Source organism: Quercus suber, unplaced genomic scaffold (assembly GCF_002906115.3).
Source record: "Quercus suber isolate HL8 unplaced genomic scaffold, Cork oak 2.0 scaffold_39, whole genome shotgun sequence".
NCBI classification, from domain to species: Eukaryota; Viridiplantae; Streptophyta; class Magnoliopsida; order Fagales; family Fagaceae; genus Quercus; species Quercus suber.
The window spans coordinates 10,001-33,634 of NW_027069504.1; the positions used below are offsets into that span (position 1 = coordinate 10,001).

At 35.8% G+C, this 23,634-nt stretch overlaps 1 protein-coding gene across 2 annotated transcripts; it reads left to right on the top strand.

The window, feature by feature from the left end:
- Nucleotides 1–4,635: 4,635 nt before the first annotated feature.
- On the top strand, nucleotides 4,636–9,804 carry LOC112027870 (pentatricopeptide repeat-containing protein At4g08210). 2 transcript variants are annotated; one of them, XM_024060516.2, is made up of 3 exons: nucleotides 4,636–7,138; nucleotides 7,335–7,389; nucleotides 9,080–9,804. In XM_024060516.2, the coding sequence occupies exon 1, from the start codon at nucleotides 4,774–4,776 to the stop codon at nucleotides 6,880–6,882; it is 2,109 nt and encodes a 702-aa protein (XP_023916284.1). In that variant the 5' UTR covers nucleotides 4,636–4,773; the 3' UTR covers nucleotides 6,883–7,138; nucleotides 7,335–7,389; nucleotides 9,080–9,804. The 2 variants fall into 2 exon arrangements, with proteins under 2 accessions (XP_023916284.1, XP_065627121.1); XM_065771049.1 differs by lacking the exon at nucleotides 9,080–9,804 and having other exon boundaries at nucleotides 7,335–7,390.
- Nucleotides 9,805–23,634: the final 13,830 nt, after the last annotated feature.

A 23,634-nucleotide genomic window follows, 5' to 3' on the forward strand; every position in this document is an offset into this window, starting at 1 on the left:
AGCTTATTTTCTATACATAATTTTTGTTAGGACATATGTAATTTGATGTTAGGAACATGTTGTTGGAAAATCTAGTTTTGCATCTCATACAAAACACACAGCAGAAGAAACAATCACAGATCTACTTCATTCATGAGAGATAATATGTAACCTTGAATTCTAGAACAAAAAATAGAAAGCGTATCTTGATGCTGTGAGATTCAAAACTAGGACTTGAGAATACCTTTAATCTTCATCTCAATTCGACATAGTGCTCAAGAAGAGTGGTCTCCCAATCAGTCTTTATGTACGTTGATTCTCAAAAAGAAAGTCCTTCTTCTCCTTGTAGAGAAAAACTATTTTCTTTTCTTTCCATCATACGTACATTCTAACTACCATGGTAGTTACTTATTTAATAACTCTTATTAAATAAAAACTGATTATCTAATTGGGTTAGCCTTTTCGGCCTATCCAATTAGGTTTTAGTTTGTGGCTTGAGATGGGACCTAAGGGAACAAATAAGACTCTAGTTCCAATAAGCCTTTAGTTCCAATAAGCCTTGGGCTTTTCTGTCAACTCTTGACAAGTTCAAAGTTACCATTAATTATATTTAATATCACTATATAAATATAATTGCACTCTAGACCTTATTAATAAATTATATGCCAAGACTCTAATAATATCATTTAACCCATCTATGAAATATCCATAGTGAACAAAGTCATAATAAACTGTCACTTTGTAAATAACTATTTTATCCTTGAATACCTAATTTAATCTTTTAGTTATTCACATTTATTGAAATCCAATTTCAATAAATATAAGCTTTAGTAACTCCTTACTAAAGTGAGCACCCTAAACAACCAATTTCCATTAAACTTATCTCAAGGAGATATTTCGTGTCTCTACAAAAGAGATTATGGATTCTATCTTGAGAATATGTGTTCCCTCAACACTACGTGTGGTTACCCAACATACTGAAGTTTTGACCATGAATATTAGATCTCACTCCTGATATATCAAAGTAACCTACATTTCATAATTAGGTTCACTACCCTCTCAGGATTAAGAGTCTATGAAATTAGAAGTAATGAGATTAATTATTTAGGTAACAGTTGTTGATTGAATAATTAATCTCACAGCGGTCTAGTTCAATATGTCTTAACTCTTAAGACACATCATCGACACATTAACAAGAAGTCTTCACTTCCATGATCAAGACAAATCATCTTAGTTGATATGTTATAGTTTTTGTAGATGAAATGCCCAATTTCATCACCGACTACAAACTAAAATTCTGAGTTTACAAAGAACTTGTAATTTATATCTTCTATGACTTTTCACATAAATCACATACTATGCATCTCATGAACTAAGATAATGTCCCATTAGTTCATTTATAGATAGTCTCATATAATTAAACAATTTAATTATTTATGACATGCCATCAAATTGGATTTTAGGGCATAAACCCCAACACATATGTCACTATTTCATGTAATTGGATAATCCTTTGACAAAACGTTATTTACTTATAATTGGGTAGATCTATGATGTGTTTAATACTTCAAGGAACAAGGTTTCAAATTCAAGTATTAAAGTCATGCAAATCTGTCCAAGAATCAAGTGAGAAAGTGCTGAATTTTAAAACTCAACAACTAACATATATCAAGATTTAAAAGTTGTTTCAACCCATGGCTCGACAACTAACTCGATAGATGGATATCTATCGAGGTTTATGAAAAATAGATTTTCAGGTTTGTTTTGCATCCAATCCGTGAGTATGTGTTTAGGTTTTATTTTCTCACAACCCTAAACATATATAAGGATTGTTTTAAGGGTCATCACAGAGGATGCAATTCAATTGCAAAAGTTTTTCACAAGCATATTATGAACCGAAGACATATGCCCTAGTTCATCTATCTCTTAAAGAAGCTGCTGAGTTTATACACCATAGGGTTTTGTGACCAAGGAGCTTCTTGATCTTCATCGTGTAATAAACTGAACTTTGTAACCAACATCCTTCTCAAGTTGGTGATTAAGTCGCGTATTGAGATCTGCGCATCTATTGGTTATGATAGGCCAAAAACGTATTGACCTCTTGTGATGAAATTAATTGATAAATTAGTCAAGTTTATTAATTAATCAAATTAACAAGCAAGATGTGTGACAGCACAAACAAATCACCAATAATTAAAGTATGCAGCGGAAAAAAAATTGGCACGATGATTTGTTTACTAATGAGAAAAACCTACATGGAAAAAACCCCACCAGGTGATTTTAAGATCATCACTCCCGAGAATCCACTATTATCACAACAAGCGGTTACAAGTAAAGAAATCTCAATACCTTATACCAACCTACAGTTGAACCCTTACCCCAATACCCAATTGAACTTGTTCTGTAGTGACAATTTCTCCTTTCAATGCACGGTTCCTAGTACGTGACTAACCAATTGCGCAGATCCCAGTACGCGACTTCAATCACCAAATAAAAAAGGTTGTTGGCTACAAAGTTCTTTAGTTCATCACACGATGAAGATCGAGAAGATGTTTAGTCACAAAACTATACGGTGGACAAATACAGTAGCTTCTTCACAAGAAAGATGAACTAGAGCAAATTCTGTCTCTAGTCACAATTTGCTTGAATAAACTTTGCTCAACACTTGTGTCTCCTTTGACGGCCCTTAAAATAATCATTTTATATGTCTAGGGTTGTGAGAAAAGAAAGTCTAAACATACAATCACAGATTAGAGTCAAAATAGAATTGAAACTCTGTTTTTCATAAACCTCGACAGATACCTATCTGTCGAACTGTTGTCGAGCCACGAGCTAGAACAGCTCTTTAAGTCTCGATAGATGACTAGCTGTCAAGCTAGCTGTCGAATTTTAATGAACAGCACTTTCCACACTTAAATCTTGGACAGACTTACATGGCTTTAATACTTGAACTTGAAACAAGGTTTCTTGAAGTATTAAATACATCCTAGATCTACCCAATTACAAGTAAAGTGTATTTTGTTAAATGATTAGCCAATTACATAAAATAGTGACATATGTTCCTAACAAGTGAAACACATATGTCCTAACAGATTAGTCATATACTGGGAGCCATGCATTGAAAATGAGAGATTGTCACTACAGAACAAGTCCAATTGGGTATTGGGGTAAGGGTTCAACTGTAAGTTGATATAAGGTACTGGGATTCATTTACTTGTAACCGCTTGTTTTGATAATAGTGGATTCTTGGAAGTGATAACCTTAAAATCACCCGATAAGATTTTTGCCGTATAGGTTTTCCCCATTTGTAAACAATTACCGTGTCAATTTAATTTCCGCTGCATACTTAGTTATTTGGTGATTTGTTTGTGCTGTCATGTACATTGCATGTTAATTTAATTAATTAATAAACTTTGCTAATTAATCAATTAATATATCACAAAAGGTCAATACATTCTTGGCCTATCAATTTTAGACTACAAAAACTTAAAATTTAAACATTTAACTTATAACATAGCTATTAATCTTTGATTTTTTTTTTTTTTTTTTTTGAAATTTTGCAAGTATAAAGGATATAGGAAGAAAATTTAATCCAATGGTGGATTTGTCAAAATTCATGTCCAATAAAAAGATATTAAGTAAAGTTGTAGTCATTGGTTATAACTAAGTTTGTAACCAAATTTTATCATAAAATGAAAATGAAATTGAATGGTGGATTTCTCAAAATTCACATCTAAAAAAAAGATATTAAGTAGAGCTATAATCATTGGCTACAAACCTACAGCCAAGTTTGTAAGTAGATTTTTTTTGGGGGAATGTGCAGAATAGCTTTGAAAATAATTTGTATATAGTTAGTTAGGCAACACTTGAAACTATAAGGGAAAGTAGACATCTCGAGTTTTAAAAAATCGAGATCCATTTACATAAATCTCGAGTTTTAGAAACTCGAGTTCCATGCAAAAAATTTTTTAGTTTTATCGCCCCTATAGTGGCGTTTTTAAGTCCTATAGTGACGTTTTAAATCCCTATAGCGGCGTTTTCCTGCAAAATTTTTCGTAAGTGTTCAATACCAGGTTCAGAAAGCCCTATAGTGGCGTTTTTATACCCTATACTGACGTTTTAAAGCCTTATAGCGGCGTTTTCTTGCTAAATTTTTTAATAACTCCATTTTTAAGCCGTATAGTGACGTTTTTAAGCCCTATAGCGGCGTTTTCCGAACTCGAGTTTTTAAAACTCGATTTTTACTTGGATTTTTTTTACAAATCAAGCCTTAAAAACTTGATTTTTATCTTGGAACTCGAGTTTTAGATACTCGAGATGCTAGTTTTCAATTTTCTTTTGCAACGTGACAACTAACTAAATATTTTAATATTTATTGTTATTTAAAAAAAAAAATTCGATTTTTTTTCCTAAAATGATTTAACAAATCATGTAATTTAAAAAAATGTATAAAATTATAAATTGTTTTGTAATGGGTTGAAGAACTCTGTCCAAAATGTTTTTTTTCTAGTCTTGAGCAATTGGGTCTTTGACAAGTTTTGAAGTCCAAACTAACGTTTGCCGAGCCTGTTGCAATGGGCTGTAAAACAATTAGCCCAGAACAATAGTCTATCAGGGCCAACTTCTAATAGCGCATTTTAATTTCTCAACGTGCAGAATTTTTGAACTAGTACGCCGCCAACTGCTTAGCACCCGGCATGAAATTGCTGAAAGTGCCGAGAAGTTACGTATTGAGCTCTCAGCGTATTATGCCTTTGTCTATGTCTATGTGATCCATACTTGTTGAACATCCTGATGCCAATACAAAGTCCAACTCTCTCATGGGGAATCTTGGATTTGAACCGTATTGTAATAGCTTTGCGCCATTATGGGAGAGTTCAAGCTCTCAATCATGGCATAGCGCTACAATCTAATTTGATCAAACTCGGGGTGTCGAAAAACGTGTTCCTTGCCAACAATTTGATTGCCATGTATGTGGAATGTAGTCGTGTGAAAGATGCACGTAAGATGTTTGATGAGATGCTTGAAAGAAATGTGGTTTCATGGACCACCATGGTCTCCGCATATACTAATAGTGGAAGACCCCAAGAAGCTCTCACATTATATACTCAGTTTTTAGAGTTTGGATCAGAGGTACCCAATGGGTTCATGTACTCTGCAGCTCTTAAAGCATGTGGTCTTGCGGGTGATCTTGAATTGGGCAAACTAATTCATAAAAGAATTTCTGGGGGTGGGTTTATGTTTGACAGAGTTTTAATGAATACCCTCTTGGACATGTATGTCAAATGTGGAACTTTGAGTGATGCAAGGAATGTTTTTGATGAGATTTTGTGCAAGAATGCAACTACATGGAACACAATCATTTCGGGGTACTGCAAAGAAGGTTTAATGGAAGAGGCAGTGCATTTGTTTCATCAAATGCCAGAACCAAATGGCATATCCTGGAACAGCATCATTGCTGGTTTTGCAGATTGTGGAAGTGTGCATGCATTGGAATTTGTGGATATGATGCACCGAGAAGGCCTTAAGCTTGATGAATTCACATTCCCATGTGCTCTTAAATCCTGTGCTTGTCGTGGTTTCTTAGTTATTGGGAAACAGATTCACTGTTATGTTGTTAAGTCTGGTTATGAGTATAACTGTTATACTGTATCAGCGCTGGTTGATATGTACTCAAATTGCAATGTATTAAATGAAGCAATAAAGGTATTTGATCTATTCTCTAGCTTTGATGAGTCTGTTTGTGATGGTTTGTCACTTTGGAATTCTATGCTTTCTGGCTATGTTGTCAATGAACACTATGGACATGCTCTCAATCTGGTTGCACAAATCCATCGGTCAGGTGTATATTTTGATTCCTACACTTTCGGTAGTGCTTTGAAGGCCTGCATCCACTTACTTAATTTGAGACTTGGGCATCAAGTGCATGGTTTGGTTGTCACCAGTGGGTATGGGTCAGGCAATGTTGTTGGAAGCATTCTTATTGATCTGTATGCAAAACATGGGGATATTAAGGATGCATTAGGATTATTTCATAGGCTAGAGAAGAAAGATATCATGGCTTGGTCTGGTTTGATCACAGTGTGTGCTATAATGGGGTTAAGCTCATTGGTCTTTTCCCTGTTTAAAGATATGGTTGATTTGAATCTTGAAGTAGATCAGTTTGTTATTTCAAATGTTCTGAAGGTTTGTTCAAGTTTAACATCTATTCAAAGTGGTAAGCAGGCTCATGCTTTCTGTGTTAAGAGAGGATTTGACACAGAGGAGGTAACAGTTACAGCTCTCATTGACATGTATTCAAAATGTGGTGAAATTAAGGATGGGTTAGCTTTGTTTGATTGTTTGCCAAAAAAAGATGCTGTGTGCTGGACTGGGATCATTGTGGGGTGTGGGAATAATGGAAGAGCAACAGAAGCAATTAAATTTTTCAATGAGATGGTAGAATTGGGTTTGAAGCCAAATGAAATTACCTTTACAGGTATTCTTTCTGCCTGTAGACATGCTGGTTTGGTTGAAGAGGCGAGGATCATATTTAAGTCCATGAAAATTGAACATGGAGTGGAACCTCAATTGGAGCACTATTGTTGCATGGTTGATCTACTTGGCCAAGCTGGATGCTTCAAAGAGGCTGAGCAATTGATTGCTGACATGCCATTTAAACCTAACAAAACCATATGGTGCTCATTGCTCGGGGCCTGTGGAACTCACAACAACATGGAACTGGTTAATATTATTGCTGAACGCCTTCTTGCATCCTCACCAGAAGACCCTTCCGTATATGTGACACTTGCAAATGTTTATGGCACATTGGGAATGTGGGATAGTTTAAGCAAGTTAAGGGAAGCTGTCATGGAAATGGGCATGAAAGAAGCCGGAAAAAGCTGGATTGAGACCTCAGGCTAAGAAATCCAGATTCACTGCATGCATTGCATGGTGTAACTGGTTTGTCTAACACTTGAACAAAGTGTTTCCACCTTGGGGATTTGTGTGGAACAGTATCCATCTGTGTTCTGAACTTAAGGCCACTATTGTGTGAAACAACTGAATCACATTAATGAAATACAGAAACATTACAATCTATGTGATTTTTGGAAGGATCTTGGAAAGAAGATAACACTCAGCACCAGGATTCTCAGAGATTTTGCATTTCAGTGAATGGGTATATGTTGAATCACTTTCCTTTTCATATTTTAAATCCACAACTAAATTGTTATATTTTCTGTAGTTTGGATCCCAGCCACTTTTCCCAACAATAGAAGCAGGGAATAACGAACAAGATAGTGAAATTACATTATTACTCTGTTATTCTTGATTTTGCCAATTCTTATTCATTTGATGTTCCTGTTTTGGTGCAGGTGTTTGGTATGGTTGGCTACGCTACTTGGTCATGGTTGCTGTTAAATTATTTAGGTACACAGACACTTCTCTCTACCCTCAATGTATAGCTGGGTTGTACCTAGTTAATGCTATCTCGTTTCAACAACCAAATGAAACGTCATGTCACGTAAAATTCCCTGGAAAAGTTATGCTTTCTGCTTGCTGATGCAATTTTCATAGCTCTCTCAACACAAAATAAAGCTTTAGATTTTCTTCTTAGTACCTTCAAATGTGCTGGAGGAGCGCTAGCATGTCTAATGCTTTTCTAGGTGTTAGTGGAAGTTAGAACTCAGAATAACGTACTGGCAATTGGCAAACTATATTAATATTGCCATGTTTCTGGTTGTGTATTAAATGTCAGTATGTTTTATTCATGGGGGAAGCCGCAAGCCACTAAGGATACGTTTGGTACATTGAATGAAAATTACGATAGGAATTGTAATCTTTATTACTAGGAATAAATTGTGTTGTAATGTAATAACTAAACTTATTCATAAGTTTGGTTGTGAGTTATAAAATTAGAATAAAAATTAAAATTTATTTTAAGAAATATCTTACTCGTACAATTAAATCTCCTTAAAATTTTTATTTTTTAAATTTAAGAGAGATATGTGTTATTTTTATGATTTTTTATTTTTATAATTGTTAGATGTATATAGAAAGTTTTTTTTTTTTTTAATTTGGAAATATCTTAAGTTTTGAAATTATTGCATTTACTAAAGAATAGCTAATGCACCCCTTTTAAAGAGGAATAGTTGTTCCTCATTTTGAAAAATAGCTATTCATAAGGAATGACTATTCCTTATAATAAAAACATAACCAAACTAAAAAATAACTAAACCATAAAAATAATTATTACATTACCATGCTTATTATAGCCTACCAAACATGCCCTAAATCTTTATGTTACAAATGAACCCTAAGTTATGCATTACAAAGAAGTTTTTCATCTCCAGTCCGCTAATCAGGTCATATATACCTAATACCTGGAATGAACAATTTAATGCCTTGCTTGCAATTGTCTCCACATTAGCATAACATGAGTGGACAATGCTAGCAAGGAAAACGAGGCTGGAATGAGTTATCAGATGACTGACTTGACACAGGCAAAAAAAAAAAAAAAAAAAAAGAAGAAGAAGAAGAAGAGAGAGAGATGACTTAATAGTTAATATGGTAAACCTTAACCTCCTTTCTGTTGTGAAAGGTGGTGCAGTGGAGCATATTTCTGGTAGAATGTTTGCTATCCTGAATGTAAACTGTGTCCAAACATATAGACTGGATCAGCCAAGACTCAAATTTTAACTATTGTCATCCTCTTAAAACTGTCTTGTTAATGCTATATCACTTCTTCTTAATACTGTCTTGTCATCTTCTTATGATCCCGTAGAGTAGAAGTTGATAAATTTGAATGGACAAAACTTAGGTAAAATTTCTTAGGTATTGTACCTTACGTTCTCCAATTAAATTCAACAATGAGTTTGCATTGATCAATGCAACAACAAGAGTATTATCTTCCCCAAGGATAATTGAATTCAACCATATAATCTGTTGGCCAATGCAACCACATAGTCGAAATTCAATTGGGGAACCTAAGGTACAACACCTAAAGAATTTTTCCTAAGTTTTGGCCCAATTTGAATACCTTCAATGCAGCACATGAATGAACTGTAATCTGGTTTTTCAGAGTTGAGTTTCATGATTTCAGAATCTTTGCTTTGGTCAGGGATTTGCGACTGTGAAAATTGGAAGGCTGTGGGGAAAGAATAACTAAAGAGAAGATAAATTTGAGGAATTGATGGCCAAGGAAAAGGAAGTTAGAGGTAGAATCAGTGGAGAAAATATGGTTGATTCTCCATTGGTGCGTTTACTTGGCTGATTCCCATGATCTGTTCACACATCCAGCATAGTTTGAGACTACATTATGAAGGTTAGATTTGATTCCCAAGCATTATCATTGTATTAATGTTTCTAGACATTCTGCTTGATCATATTCATCTGGTAGTCCAGTATCAGCAAGTTGACCATTCCAATGTTCCTACGAAAAAAATTGTTAATACTTGCTGAATATTATTGAGGGAAAGAAGGAAAAGCAAGCTTCAATTTGGTGATGGGAAAAGAACAAGCTGTAAGATTGAGAAAACTACAATTCAATTTTATGAAAGTTCTCCTAGTAGTCTAATACAGTGTGGATCACTGGCATTGTGTAGTAAATCTGTAAAGTTTTATGTAAATTAGATATTTTTGAATTACGAAGTCAAGCCACAGACAAGTCCTCAAGTTGACTCCCACACTGATTGGATGTTACGAATTAATGTTAGTTGGGGTTCAGAAAAAACAGCAGTCTTTAGAGTCCTCGAGCAAACTTACCAAATCCAAGCTCTATCTGCTTTAAATTTGTGTTTTTTGGGACTACCCTCCCGTGTGTCACTATCTGTAAGGCTGTAAGCACTGGAGCAACCCTTGCCTGTCGAAATTAACCATAGCTTGGGCTGTGTGTGGCCACAACCATGAGACTTTCAATTGGGCTATTGCTTCCTTCTCCAAGGTTAAACCCTTACAGGCTTACTATTGGAAATAAGCATGACCCTTCTCCAAAGTTGCATGTGCACTCGAACTAACCCATTGCTTTTTTCTTTTTCTTTTTTTCTTTTTTTTTTTTAATGGAAGAAACTAACCCATTGCTAATTTAGTTATGATTCAACCTATAAACTAATATTTTATATATAATTTTAAAATACAAAAAAATTGAAATTTAAACATTTATAGAATAGACAATAGTTAAGTATAAGGAAATAATGTAATTTAAAAAACATATATAATAAAAAATTAAGTATATTTTAATATTAACAAATGTTTCATTATGTGTAATTTGAACTCAACATTTTAATGAATGTAAGAAAGAGGAAAATTGCAACCGAATTGAAGATAGTTTTTACCATCTCTTTCTTTTCTTTTCTTTTTTATGACATATGAGAATTTCACTCAGATTAATTGCACTGTGTAACAATCTTCACTGTTAAATAAACTCCTATGAACAACTAACTCTACCTGCCAGAATTGGTTACCGGGTAATCCAAGGCCAAAGGCTTTTTAGCTCTAGCAGGTGTGGTGGGCATTTTTTATATTCTGGGCTAGACTGCTCTTGCCGTACTATGGCCTAATGATTCTGGGTTAGGAGAGTCGGGATTGACTTAATTGAAACCCAACTTAAGCCAGCTTGTGCGCAAGCTAGAACCCCTGGTAGGGATCTTAGTCGCGTGCCCACGGCAAGGTGTACTGTCACAAAAATGTTATGGCAGGAGAAACATAATACAATAGGATAGTTAAAATATTCTAACTAAAGTACCAAAGATAATGTTTATATGATTTTGCAACAGGAAAATACGATAATATGAGTATGGCAGAAATAAATCAATGACAAGAAAAATAACGTTAGCACTTGAACAATTATGATGAAAAAGGAAGGGGGTCAGTTTGCTAAACTTGCCTCCTTGGCAAATTTAAGTCCAAGAAAGGAACCTATTTCCAATGTAGGCAATTTCACAGGGAAATTCTGCTATAGAAATTGCCTACTTTAGAAAATGGGCCTAAGTGGCTTAATCTCAAACTCTTAACTTGCTAGAGAGTAGGCTATTGAGAGGAAGAGAAATGAGTAGCCTATTGGTACATCTCTATCACTCCTCACACTCTTGTTTTCTATTTCTCTGTTTTTCTATGTTTCTTGCTGTTCCACCTTGTTGTTGTTTACTGTGCACAGCTAAGGCCTTTTTATACTGCCTGCCATGATAAGATTTACCATTTTACCCATCAACTACTTTTGGCCTGTTGTAGGTGTCTTTCCTAGACTACCCATTATTCTGTTGGCTGCGCCACATTCCATTCCCAAATAAAGAGAGTTTTTTTTTTTTTTTTCTTGCTTTCCGTGGCATTCCCATCCGGATAAAGGCTGGGTATTCTCTTTTACTAACTCCTATAGCATACACCTAGTGATTCCAGCTCATCTTTACCTCTTTTAAGTGGTATTTCATCCCAGCAGGACAATTCCCCCAAAAGAGCTTGAGCGGGAACTCCAAATAGGCTTCCCCCCTTCTCCCCACCGCCAAACCACTTCTTCCCTTACCTCTAACCCATGGCCCACCACCCCTTGTATTGGCTGGGTACAAGTTGGTGGTGCCTGAGTCTTGTCCGTGCTCCACTCCCATGTGAGTCCATTGCTTGTCTGGTGTTCACGCGTTTGCTATTGCTTGTGGGTTGTCTGGTATTGCTGCTTGTTTTACCTTTTGTGGCATGGGTGAGTCATTAGGTCTTCATTCTTCGCATCTCGTTTCTTCTTTGGGCTATGAATTGCTTGGACATGGGCTTTTTCTTCTTTAATTCAATCCCTGTCTCCTCTTACTTCCAGTTTGTGGGCTAACTTGTATTTCTGCCACGCCACTGCATTATTTCTACCATGATATCATTTAACTTGAATTTGTCGGGCTTCTTCAGGGCCTGCCATGTATTATTCCTTTCCTCAGTCTACATTACCCAATATTTTTGTTGGGTTAGTTCTCATATCATCTTGGACTTCCTCGACCCATTCTATTCCTTTGAGCATCCACGGCCCATTTCATTCTTTTGGGCATTGTCAACCCATTTCATTTCTTGGGGCATCCTTGGCCCATCTCATTCTTTCCTACTTCTTACATTCCCATGGGCTCTTCCTAAATCTTTCGAGCTTACTCAACCCAATTATTATATCATTTACTTTTGGGTTTATTGGCTTTTGAACCAATCTCATTTACTAATTCCTTTCTTTGGGTTCCTCCGGCCCATCTTTGCTTGCTTTCTACTTCTTATGATTTCCATAGGCTTACTACTTCCTTTTTTGGGGCTTCCTTAAGCCTATTTACTTTCTTTGGGGTCCTTTTACTATTTTGTGGGCCTGTGTACCATTATTCCTGTCATTCGGGGCTCAATGGTTTTTTCTTACTTTGCTAATTCTTCTTTCTTCACCCCTTTTATATTGTTGGACTTTTTCTTGCCATTGGGCTTTTTCTTTTTGCCAAAATGGGCTCAACAACAGGCTAAGCAGTTTATCCTCATGCCGAAGAGGCCTTTGTCATCTATATTATGCTTACCTAGGTTTGTAGCATCCAAAATCCAACCTATGATTTTAAAATATTAATTTAATAAAAAGTTATTAATTAATTATACATGAATAACTTAAACCGAACTCTTACGCAATATAGCTAAAAGCTTTTTTCCTATTGTCCCAAACAAGAAAGGAGCTGGTCCTAGCAATTAAACCATAGTCCAGCTAATTGAGCCCGACCCAACAGGGCAGAGCAAACAAGAAGGACCGAAATGGTGGACTCCACCTAGGTCAAATTGTGGAAAAAGTATTTGATATCAAATGATACCATATCAGCGGTATCAAAATTCAATAAGTGCAAAATATGTCAGCAAAAAATAGCTAACTCACTAATAATTGAAAGACATGTATTAGTGAGTAGTTATTTTTGCACAAATATCTCTCATTTATTAGATTTTGATATGGATAATATAGTATCATTTGATAAATTTTACTTTTTCCAAATTGTGAGCCCCATATTTCTTATATTAGTATTTGTCACTGTCTGATTCCATAAGGTCAATCCCGTGTTGTCCGAGTCTTTCACAGTTCCACCATATCTATTATGCAATCGCAATGGTCGTGGACAGTTGGGTGTCTCCCCCATAAAGTTCTTCTCATGCTACGTTGCTTTCTTCTTCAATCATTTCACTGCCACTGCGTGTCTCTCTCTTCACTCTTCAGTCTTCACCACGAGCTTATATTTGTCAAGCACGGGTTAATGTTATTCCTTCCTTTCACCATTTTCAATGACCATAAATCTAAAAAGCACTGTGTAAAAGCTACGGAGAACTTGCATGCAGAAACTCCTTTTTGGCCCATTTGTTTCGCGCGCCAAACTTGACTCAGACTGAGAACAAGCTAATCAAATAGGTAATGACCTATTTGACCTCTTATCCACTACGTGGACTAAGTCCAATATTGAGTCTATTGCTATGAGGCGCGAGGACAGATTCGAGCATAAGTATGGATACAATGTGACGAATGACGATAAAGACGATTCTCGAAAAATTAGGAAACGAATGTTGGAGATGTGTATATTCATTAAAAATTAATAATTTGTTAGGAAACGAATGATACAAAGGCTCTTCTATTTTTTTTTTTTTTAATAAAAGTTAATAATTTGCATCCATTATAATTTAGGATTACAACATTTTTCTAATCATAAAAATACTAGGAAGGTGATAAGTGATGCGTTTTGGATGAAATAATTTTTTCATCACACTCTTAGGTATTTTTGTGATTGAAAAATGTAGTAATCTCAAATTATAATAGATGCTAATTATTAATTTTTTTCTCAAAAAAATAGAAGAGTTACGCGCGTGCTCAGAATATAGTAATTTTTTAATAGGAGTTATATATGAAGTTATTTATAATCTTAAAAGATAGTCACTTAGAGCCCGTTTGGATGGAGGGGAGAAAGAGGATGAGTAGAGAAGAGTAGAGTAAAGTTGACTAAAAATATGCTAATTTTGGTCTAAATCTACTTTACTCTCCCTCAATCCAAACGGACCATTAGTAAAAAAAAAATCCATAAAAATAACTAAAAAAATAAATAATTAAATTTGTGTAAATTATTTAAAACACCTTGAATACAAAAATGTTAGTAGCTTTTGAATACATTTGTACACATCCATAACCACATTCTAATTTCCGGATGAAAGCAAGTTCACAGATTTCTTCCACAATTCTTATGTTTCTCATCACATGCACGTTGAGCTTTACTTGAAACAATTAATTAATTAATTAATTTTTTTTTTTTTTTTTTTACTTTCTAAGAGGAGTTCTAGACCTACGCCGGTACGAGCGGTCACGGCTTTCCTCTGAGCCCTCACTTGATGGGGGAAGATGGGCTCCATTTATCATGTTTCCTGTGTCTCAGTTTCCAACGCAGATGATCAACTTCCCTTTGAAGCTTCAATGTTTCCTGGTAACGTGAAACTTGACTCCTGGAGTTGGAACAGCTTCGCTCAATACGCTCATTGTGATGAGATTCCTCCACAACGCTTGGGGTATGCTGTCTTCTCTCCTTCGGTTCATGTTAATGAACTGGTTCTCCCTCTGGGAGCCAACTGATTCCTCTCCATCCTGACCAACGTTGGCCATACGTACTCAGGGCAGATTAACCACAACTTGTTGTTCCCACAAATAGCGCCAATTGTAAGGACCAAAGCCCACTTATTTCTCTTTTCCCTTCGATCTCCCTTTTCCAATGCTCTTTCCTTTCATTTTATAGCTCCCTTCCACCATATCTTCACCATCCATTTCTACTTTACCCCCCTCTTTTTCTAACACTTGTTACCTTTCATATCTGAAGTAGGTGGTGGCAGGAATCTGCTTAGCTGTGGCCTACACTGTTCAGATCACTTTCTCATTAATGCTGTTGATAAAGCTGTTGTCCTCCAATTAATGCAGATGCAACAGGCTACACTAGGCCTAAAGCTCTCCTAATACCCACTGTCTTCCACTCTCTCTTGATCCTAACTTCCCCTCAGAGTGCCTCAGAGTACCATGATTCGTTTCTTCCCCTGCTCAGGCGGCTTCTTCCCTTGGGCCCGTGGCTAACAGCACCTCAGCGTCATTACTACGACCCTTCATCTTCCTCCTTGGTCCTGGGGCACCCACAATATATATATATATATATTTTTTAATTAAAAATTGGTCTTTAGAAAATGGATGCTTACCTTCGATGTCAAGTGTGTAGTATTAAATTGATTGTTTCCCCTATCCAAAAAAAAAAAAAAAAAAAATTAATTAATTAATTAATTGTTTCAAGTAAAGCTCAACGTGCATGTGATGAGAAACATAAGAATTGTGGAAGAAATCTGTGAACTTGCTTTCATCCGGAAATTAGAATGTGGTTATGGATGTGTACAAATGTATTCAAAAGCTACTAACATTTTTGTATTCAAGGTGTTTTAAATAATTTACACAAATTTAATTATTTATTTTTTTAGTTATTTTTATGGATTTTTTTTTTACTAATGGTCCGTTTGGATTGAGGGAGAGTAAAGTAGATTTAGACCAAAATTAGCATATTTTTAGTCAACTTTACTCTACTCTTCTCTACTCATCCTCTTTCTCCCCTCCATCCAAACGGGCTCTAAGTGACTATCTTTTAAGATTATAAATAACTTCATATATAACTCCTATTAAAAAATTACTATATTCTGAGCACGCGCGTAACTCTTCTATTTTTTTGAGAAAAAAATTAATAATTAGCATCTATTATAATTTGAGATTACTACATTTTTCAATCACAAAAATACCTAAGAGTGTGATGAAAAAATTATTTCATCCAAAACGCATCACTTATCACCTTCCTAGTATTTTTATGATTAGAAAAATGTTGTAATCCTAAATTATAATGGATGCAAATTATTAACTTTTATTAAAAAAAAAAAAAATAGAAGAGCCTTTGTATCATTCGTTTCCTAACAAATTATTAATTTTTAATGAATATACACATCTCCAACATTCGTTTCCTAATTTTTCGAGAATCGTCTTTATCGTCATTCGTCACATTGTATCCATACTTATGCTCGAATCTGTCCTCGCGCCTCATAGCAATAGACTCAATATTGGACTTAGTCCACGTAGTGGATAAGAGGTCAAATAGGTCATTACCTATTTGATTAGCTTGTTCTCAGTCTGAGTCAAGTTTGGCGCGCGAAACAAATGGGCCAAAAAGGAGTTTCTGCATGCAAGTTCTCCGTAGCTTTTACACAGTGCTTTTTAGATTTATGGTCATTGAAAATGGTGAAAGGAAGGAATAACATTAACCCGTGCTTGACAAATATAAGCTCGTGGTGAAGACTGAAGAGTGAAGAGAGAGACACGCAGTGGCAGTGAAATGATTGAAGAAGAAAGCAACGTAGCATGAGAAGAACTTTATGGGGGAGACACCCAACTGTCCACGACCATTGCGATTGCATAATAGATATGGTGGAACTGTGAAAGACTCGGACAACACGGGATTGACCTTATGGAATCAGACAGTGACAAATACTAATATAAGAAATATGGGGCTCACAATTTGGAAAAAGTAAAATTTATCAAATGATACTATATTATCCATATCAAAATCTAATAAATGAGAGATATTTGTGCAAAAATAACTACTCACTAATACATGTCTTTCAATTATTAGTGAGTTAGCTATTTTTTGCTGACATATTTTGCACTTATTGAATTTTGATACCGCTGATATGGTATCATTTGATATCAAATACTTTTTCCACAATTTGACCTAGGTGGAGTCCACCATTTCGGTCCTTCTTGTTTGCTCTGCCCTGTTGGGTCGGGCTCAATTAGCTGGACTATGGTTTAATTGCTAGGACCAGCTCCTTTCTTGTTTGGGACAATAGGAAAAAAGCTTTTAGCTATATTGCGTAAGAGTTCGGTTTAAGTTATTCATGTATAATTAATTAATAACTTTTTATTAAATTAATATTTTAAAATCATAGGTTGGATTTTGGATGCTACAAACCTAGGTAAGCATAATATAGATGACAAAGGCCTCTTCGGCATGAGGATAAACTGCTTAGCCTGTTGTTGAGCCCATTTTGGCAAAAAGAAAAAGCCCAATGGCAAGAAAAAGTCCAACAATATAAAAGGGGTGAAGAAAGAAGAATTAGCAAAGTAAGAAAAAACCATTGAGCCCCGAATGACAGGAATAATGGTACACAGGCCCACAAAATAGTAAAAGGACCCCAAAGAAAGTAAATAGGCTTAAGGAAGCCCCAAAAAAGGAAGTAGTAAGCCTATGGAAATCATAAGAAGTAGAAAGCAAGCAAAGATGGGCCGGAGGAACCCAAAGAAAGGAATTAGTAAATGAGATTGGTTCAAAAGCCAATAAACCCAAAAGTAAATGATATAATAATTGGGTTGAGTAAGCTCGAAAGATTTAGGAAGAGCCCATGGGAATGTAAGAAGTAGGAAAGAATGAGATGGGCCAAGGATGCCCCAAGAAATGAAATGGGTTGACAATGCCCAAAAGAATGAAATGGGCCGTGGATGCTCAAAGGAATAGAATGGGTCGAGGAAGTCCAAGATGATATGAGAACTAACCCAACAAAAATATTGGGTAATGTAGACTGAGGAAAGGAATAATACATGGCAGGCCCTGAAGAAGCCCGACAAATTCAAGTTAAATGATATCATGGTAGAAATAATGCAGTGGCGTGGCAGAAATACAAGTTAGCCCACAAACTGGAAGTAAGAGGAGACAGGGATTGAATTAAAGAAGAAAAAGCCCATGTCCAAGCAATTCATAGCCCAAAGAAGAAACGAGATGCGAAGAATGAAGACCTAATGACTCACCCATGCCACAAAAGGTAAAACAAGCAGCAATACCAGACAACCCACAAGCAATAGCAAACGCGTGAACACCAGACAAGCAATGGACTCACATGGGAGTGGAGCACGGACAAGACTCAGGCACCACCAACTTGTACCCAGCCAATACAAGGGGTGGTGGGCCATGGGTTAGAGGTAAGGGAAGAAGTGGTTTGGCGGTGGGGAGAAGGGGGGAAGCCTATTTGGAGTTCCCGCTCAAGCTCTTTTGGGGGAATTGTCCTGCTGGGATGAAATACCACTTAAAAGAGGTAAAGATGAGCTGGAATCACTAGGTGTATGCTATAGGAGTTAGTAAAAGAGAATACCCAGCCTTTATCCGGATGGGAATGCCACGGAAAGCAAGAAAAAAAAAAAAAAAACTCTCTTTATTTGGGAATGGAATGTGGCGCAGCCAACAGAATAATGGGTAGTCTAGGAAAGACACCTACAACAGGCCAAAAGTAGTTGATGGGTAAAATGGTAAATCTTATCATGGCAGGCAGTATAAAAAGGCCTTAGCTGTGCACAGTAAACAACAACAAGGTGGAACAGCAAGAAACATAGAAAAACAGAGAAATAGAAAACAAGAGTGTGAGGAGTGATAGAGATGTACCAATAGGCTACTCATTTCTCTTCCTCTCAATAGCCTACTCTCTAGCAAGTTAAGAGTTTGAGATTAAGCCACTTAGGCCCATTTTCTAAAGTAGGCAATTTCTATAGCAGAATTTCCCTGTGAAATTGCCTACATTGGAAATAGGTTCCTTTCTTGGACTTAAATTTGCCAAGGAGGCAAGTTTAGCAAACTGACCCCCTTCCTTTTTCATCATAATTGTTCAAGTGCTAACGTTATTTTTCTTGTCATTGATTTATTTCTGCCATACTCATATTATCGTATTTTCCTGTTGCAAAATCATATAAACATTATCTTTGGTACTTTAGTTAGAATATTTTAACTATCCTATTGTATTATGTTTCTCCTGCCATAACATTTTTGTGACAGTACACCTTGCCGTGGGCACGCGACTAAGATCCCTACCAGGGGTTCTAGCTTGCGCACAAGCTGGCTTAAGTTGGGTTTCAATTAAGTCAATCCCGACTCTCCTAACCCAGAATCATTAGGCCATAGTACGGCAAGAGCAGTCTAGCCCAGAATATAAAAAATGCCCACCACACCTGCTAGAGCTAAAAAGCCTTTGGCCTTGGATTACCCGGTAACCAATTCTGGCAGGTAGAGTTAGTTGTTCATAGGAGTTTATTTAACAGTGAAGATTGTTACACAGTGCAATTAATCTGAGTGAAATTCTCATATGTCATAAAAAAGAAAAGAAAAGAAAGAGATGGTAAAAACTATCTTCAATTCGGTTGCAATTTTCCTCTTTCTTACATTCATTAAAATGTTGAGTTCAAATTACACATAATGAAACATTTGTTAATATTAAAATATACTTAATTTTTTATTATATATGTTTTTTAAATTACATTATTTCCTTATACTTAACTATTGTCTATTCTATAAATGTTTAAATTTCAATTTTTTTGTATTTTAAAATTATATATAAAATATTAGTTTATAGGTTGAATCATAACTAAATTAGCAATGGGTTAGTTTCTTCCATTAAAAAAAAAAAAGAAAAAAAGAAAAAGAAAAAAGCAATGGGTTAGTTCGAGTGCACATGCAACTTTGGAGAAGNGTTTTTATTTTTATTTATATATATAATTTTATTTTGAAAATTTAATTTATAAGTATATAAATCAATTTGAAAATTAATAGGAGAGTGGTCCTATTTTTTAGGCAATGTTTTAATAGAAATTAGAGTAGCATTTTTACCGAATTGTCCTTTAGTTTTGTCTCTACTTAAACATAGGGGTGTAGGGGCATTTTTAAACTAAAAAAATGAGGAATCCAAACAGGGAAAGTCCCTTAAATAATAGTATAAATTACAGCAAAATTACATTTTCTTTTATGAGTTGTCATTCAGTATTTGCTTTCCTATATTTGGTTTTCTTACTTTGTTATCATTATCATTTCTATATTATTATCTTAGTTTTTCTTTTCTTTTATTTTTTAATTTTTTTATTTGGTCAGTTTGAAGAGTGTTTAATATTTTTTCTAGTTAATGAGTTTTTTTTTAAGAATGGGAATGACATATATTTTTGTCTTTTTAAAAAAAAATTTATTTTTGTGTATGTGTTCTAAGTGGTGTTCTCTCTTCCTCCTATTATTTTTGTATGTTGTTTTTCTTACATTTAAGCCTTACTCTCTAAATTTTTTGTATTTTTTAGGGTGACATAACAATAATTTTGTTAGATTGCATAGCAGGCACATTGGATGAATTCGGGTGAGTGAAGTGGTAGTCAATCTATCAAGTAGTTGTTAAAGACCATTTTTTTTTGTAATATCCTACTATATGAAATTTAATATTGTCTTTGTTTTTTTTTTTTTTTTTTTTAATGTGAAAATTTTGTGTCTTAGTATAATGATAGAGATTATTTATAATAGAACGAGAATAATAAAAACTACTTATCATATTAATATATATATATATGTAAGGACCAAAAAGTTTGTGACCAAAGCCCACTTAGAGTAATGGCTTGTATCCTTCAAACTTGGCTCAAATCAATAAAAATTGTAAGAGATGGGAAGGAACAACAACAATGAGCTCTGCCAAGGACAATTATAGGGAAGAATCAAATTTGTATTCCAAAATAAATGAGCATCAAGGTTTACACAAAGGCTCCAAGGAGGCAGGATTCATATAGAAAATGATACTATTCCATTTTCTTCTCCAATGCACACCACTCTATGTCTCTTTTCTCTTTTCCCTTCGATCTCCCTTTTCCAATGCTCTTTCCTTTCATTTTATAGCTCCCTTCCACCATATCTTCACCATCCATTTCTACTTTACCCCCTCTTTTTCTAACACTTGTTACCTTTCATATCTGAAGTAGGTGGTGGCAGGAATCTGCTTAGCTGTGGCCTACACTGTTCAGATCACTTTCTCATTAATGCGTTGATAAAGCTGTTGTCCTCCAATTAATGCAGATGCAACAGGCTACACTAGGCCTAAAGCTCTCCTAATACCCACTGTCTTCCACTCTCTCTTGATCCTAACTTCCCCTCAGAGTGCCTCAGAGTACCATGATTCGTTTCTTCCCCTGCTCAGGCGGCTTCTTCCCTTGGGCCCGTGGCTAACAGCACCTCAGCGTCATTACTACGACCCTTCATCTTCCTCCTTGGTCCTGGGCACCCACAATATATATATATATATATTTTTTAATTAGATTTATTATGAATAAAATTTGTTAAAACAAATACATCAATATCATATCAAAATCATGCAGCGAAAAAAATAAATAAGACAAGATATGATGACTCAAGAAAACCATTGAAACAAACTAGTTCACAGTAAAAAATCTGGGGGGAAACCTTCCCGAAAGCAATCCACTATAGTAAAAGAAGTTTCAGAGCTACCACTTCAGAACCTTTGAATTCTTCAATATATGAACGCCATCCTTTTTTATGCACAAATTCCAGTACGTGACTAACCAATTGCGCGGATCCCAGTCACAACTTAATCACCAATTAGAAGAAGATTGTTAGCTGCAAAGTTCTTCACATCATCAACAATGAAGATCAAGAAGTACTTGGTTACAAAACCTAAGGCAAAAAGTCGCAGTAGCTTCTTTCAGAGAGAATAAGGCATCAGTCACCTTTTGCATATGTTTCTTGTATTCTCTTATGTGTCGGCCTCTAAAATAAGTCTTATATAGTTCTAGGGTTAGGAGAAAAGAAACCCTACACAAATACAAAAACATGGGCTGAAAATCAGATCTGAAAATCTGAATTTCCATAACCTCGATAGATAGTATTTGTTGAGCCTCATTAAACTCGATAGATAGCTATCTGTCGAGTAGCTATCGAGCTTTAATGAATTAGCACTTCTTCACTTGTTTCTTGAACAGACTTGTATGGCTTCAATACTAAGACTTGAACTCTTGTTTCTTTGAAATATTAAACACATCCTAAATCTACCCAAAATAAGTAAAGTGTTTTTTGTCAAAGGATTAGCCAACTACATAAAAATATTGACATATATTTCTAACATTATCCCATATGTCCTAACACTACTACGCCTTTATCTTCCTCCTCAGTCTTTGGGCACCCACAATAGCCCCCTAAAACTTTCGCTATTTGTTTGGAGACAAAAGTAAAGTTTTAGCACTTTAAATAAGATATGCACGTGCCACATGCGTTCCTACGTATCAATGTCCTTTCGTCTGTCTTTCACACACTCCTAGTGCTTCGAAATCCACGATCTTGCATTTATAGCATCAGGCGGCTGCTTGTCTCCCATGTTCTACGGTTAGATCAAGATTGTATGATCACTATTTCCCCTTACGGATGGGCGGGAAATTTGCCGGCTCGCTCTTACTCTCTTATAAAGGAACTGTGGAACTGGAGCTGGTTGAGGCTCATTTTGAGCATTCTAGCGATCTAAGTTGTAGAACAAAAACTCTCGAGGAGTGCTCTTGCATTCATCAGTAGGTGTGTTGCTCCTTTATTACCTTCTTTTTCACAAGTTTCACACTTTACCTCTTAAAAGGTCATGGGTAGATATGCTAAGTTAGTTGACACTGCTGAGGCTAGGGCAGCCTTTAGGGCGCAATATAGGATCCCCAATAATGTGGAAATCCAGCACTGTGAGGAGGGTGAGTGGTTGGTCTTGGATAAACCTCCTGAGTCCGTGGTCATTCCTATGATCGCCTTTATTGAAGGCGGGGATGGAACTCCCAATGGGAGGGTAACTTGGGATTATCTCATGAACTATAGGTTAATCTCGACCCAATGCTCCCCAACATCTTTAGAATCCTCGGGTGTGTAGATGCACTAAATCGTAAGATGGGGACTAACCTTACTTAGCACAATGTAAATTGGGTGTGTACCAATGCCAGAAGGGGGAGAAACCCAAGTACTACATGAAATGTAGGATCCCCGTAGTTAGGTTAATCTCCTGCCTTCCGAACTCGAGCAAAGGCAGGGATGATGATTTCCTCATTGTCTCGGGAGGATGGCACGATGGGATACACTGCCTCACCTAAGAGGGGAACCAAGTATCACCCTTGAGGACCAAGGTCACCCTTAGGATTTTTACTTAGCTTAACTAGTGTCAAAGTTTTCTTCCCTCTTCTCTTTTTTTTACTAACAACCCTCATGGTCTTATCTGGCAGACGAGTACCATACAACACACAAAAAATTTGGTGAACTTTAAGGAACATGATCCTCAGTCTTTTTTTTTTTAGACGGCAACAGTTTTTAATTTTGCGCAGTTTTTTTTTCTACAAAATAGGACCACTAACAAAAAAAAAAAAAAAAAAAAAAAACTCATCACACGTGCTTCGCGCATGTGATGAGGCTAGTACAAAGAATTGTGGAATTTAAGGGCTTCTTTGACAACGTACTTGCCTATGAAACCTAAGGCACCCAGGATTATGAGGTCGTAGATGATGGTTTTTGCCACTACTTCTTTATTAGCGCATGTGATGAGGTTAGTACAGAGAATTGTGGAATTTAAGGGCTTCTTTGGCAACGTACTTGCCTGTGAAACCTAAGGCACCCAAGATTATGAGGTCATAGATGATGGTTTTTGCCACTACTTCTTCACTGTCTTGCATTGTTCAATAAATTCTTAGGAGAGACTCAAGACTTGAGTTTTGAGGGTTTTGACTTTCAGGACTGCTTCTTCTTCTTCTTCTTCTTCTTCTTCTTTTTCTTCTTCTTCTTTTTTTTTTTTTTTTTTTTAAGAGTATTGAAAAGTAGAGAGGTGTGG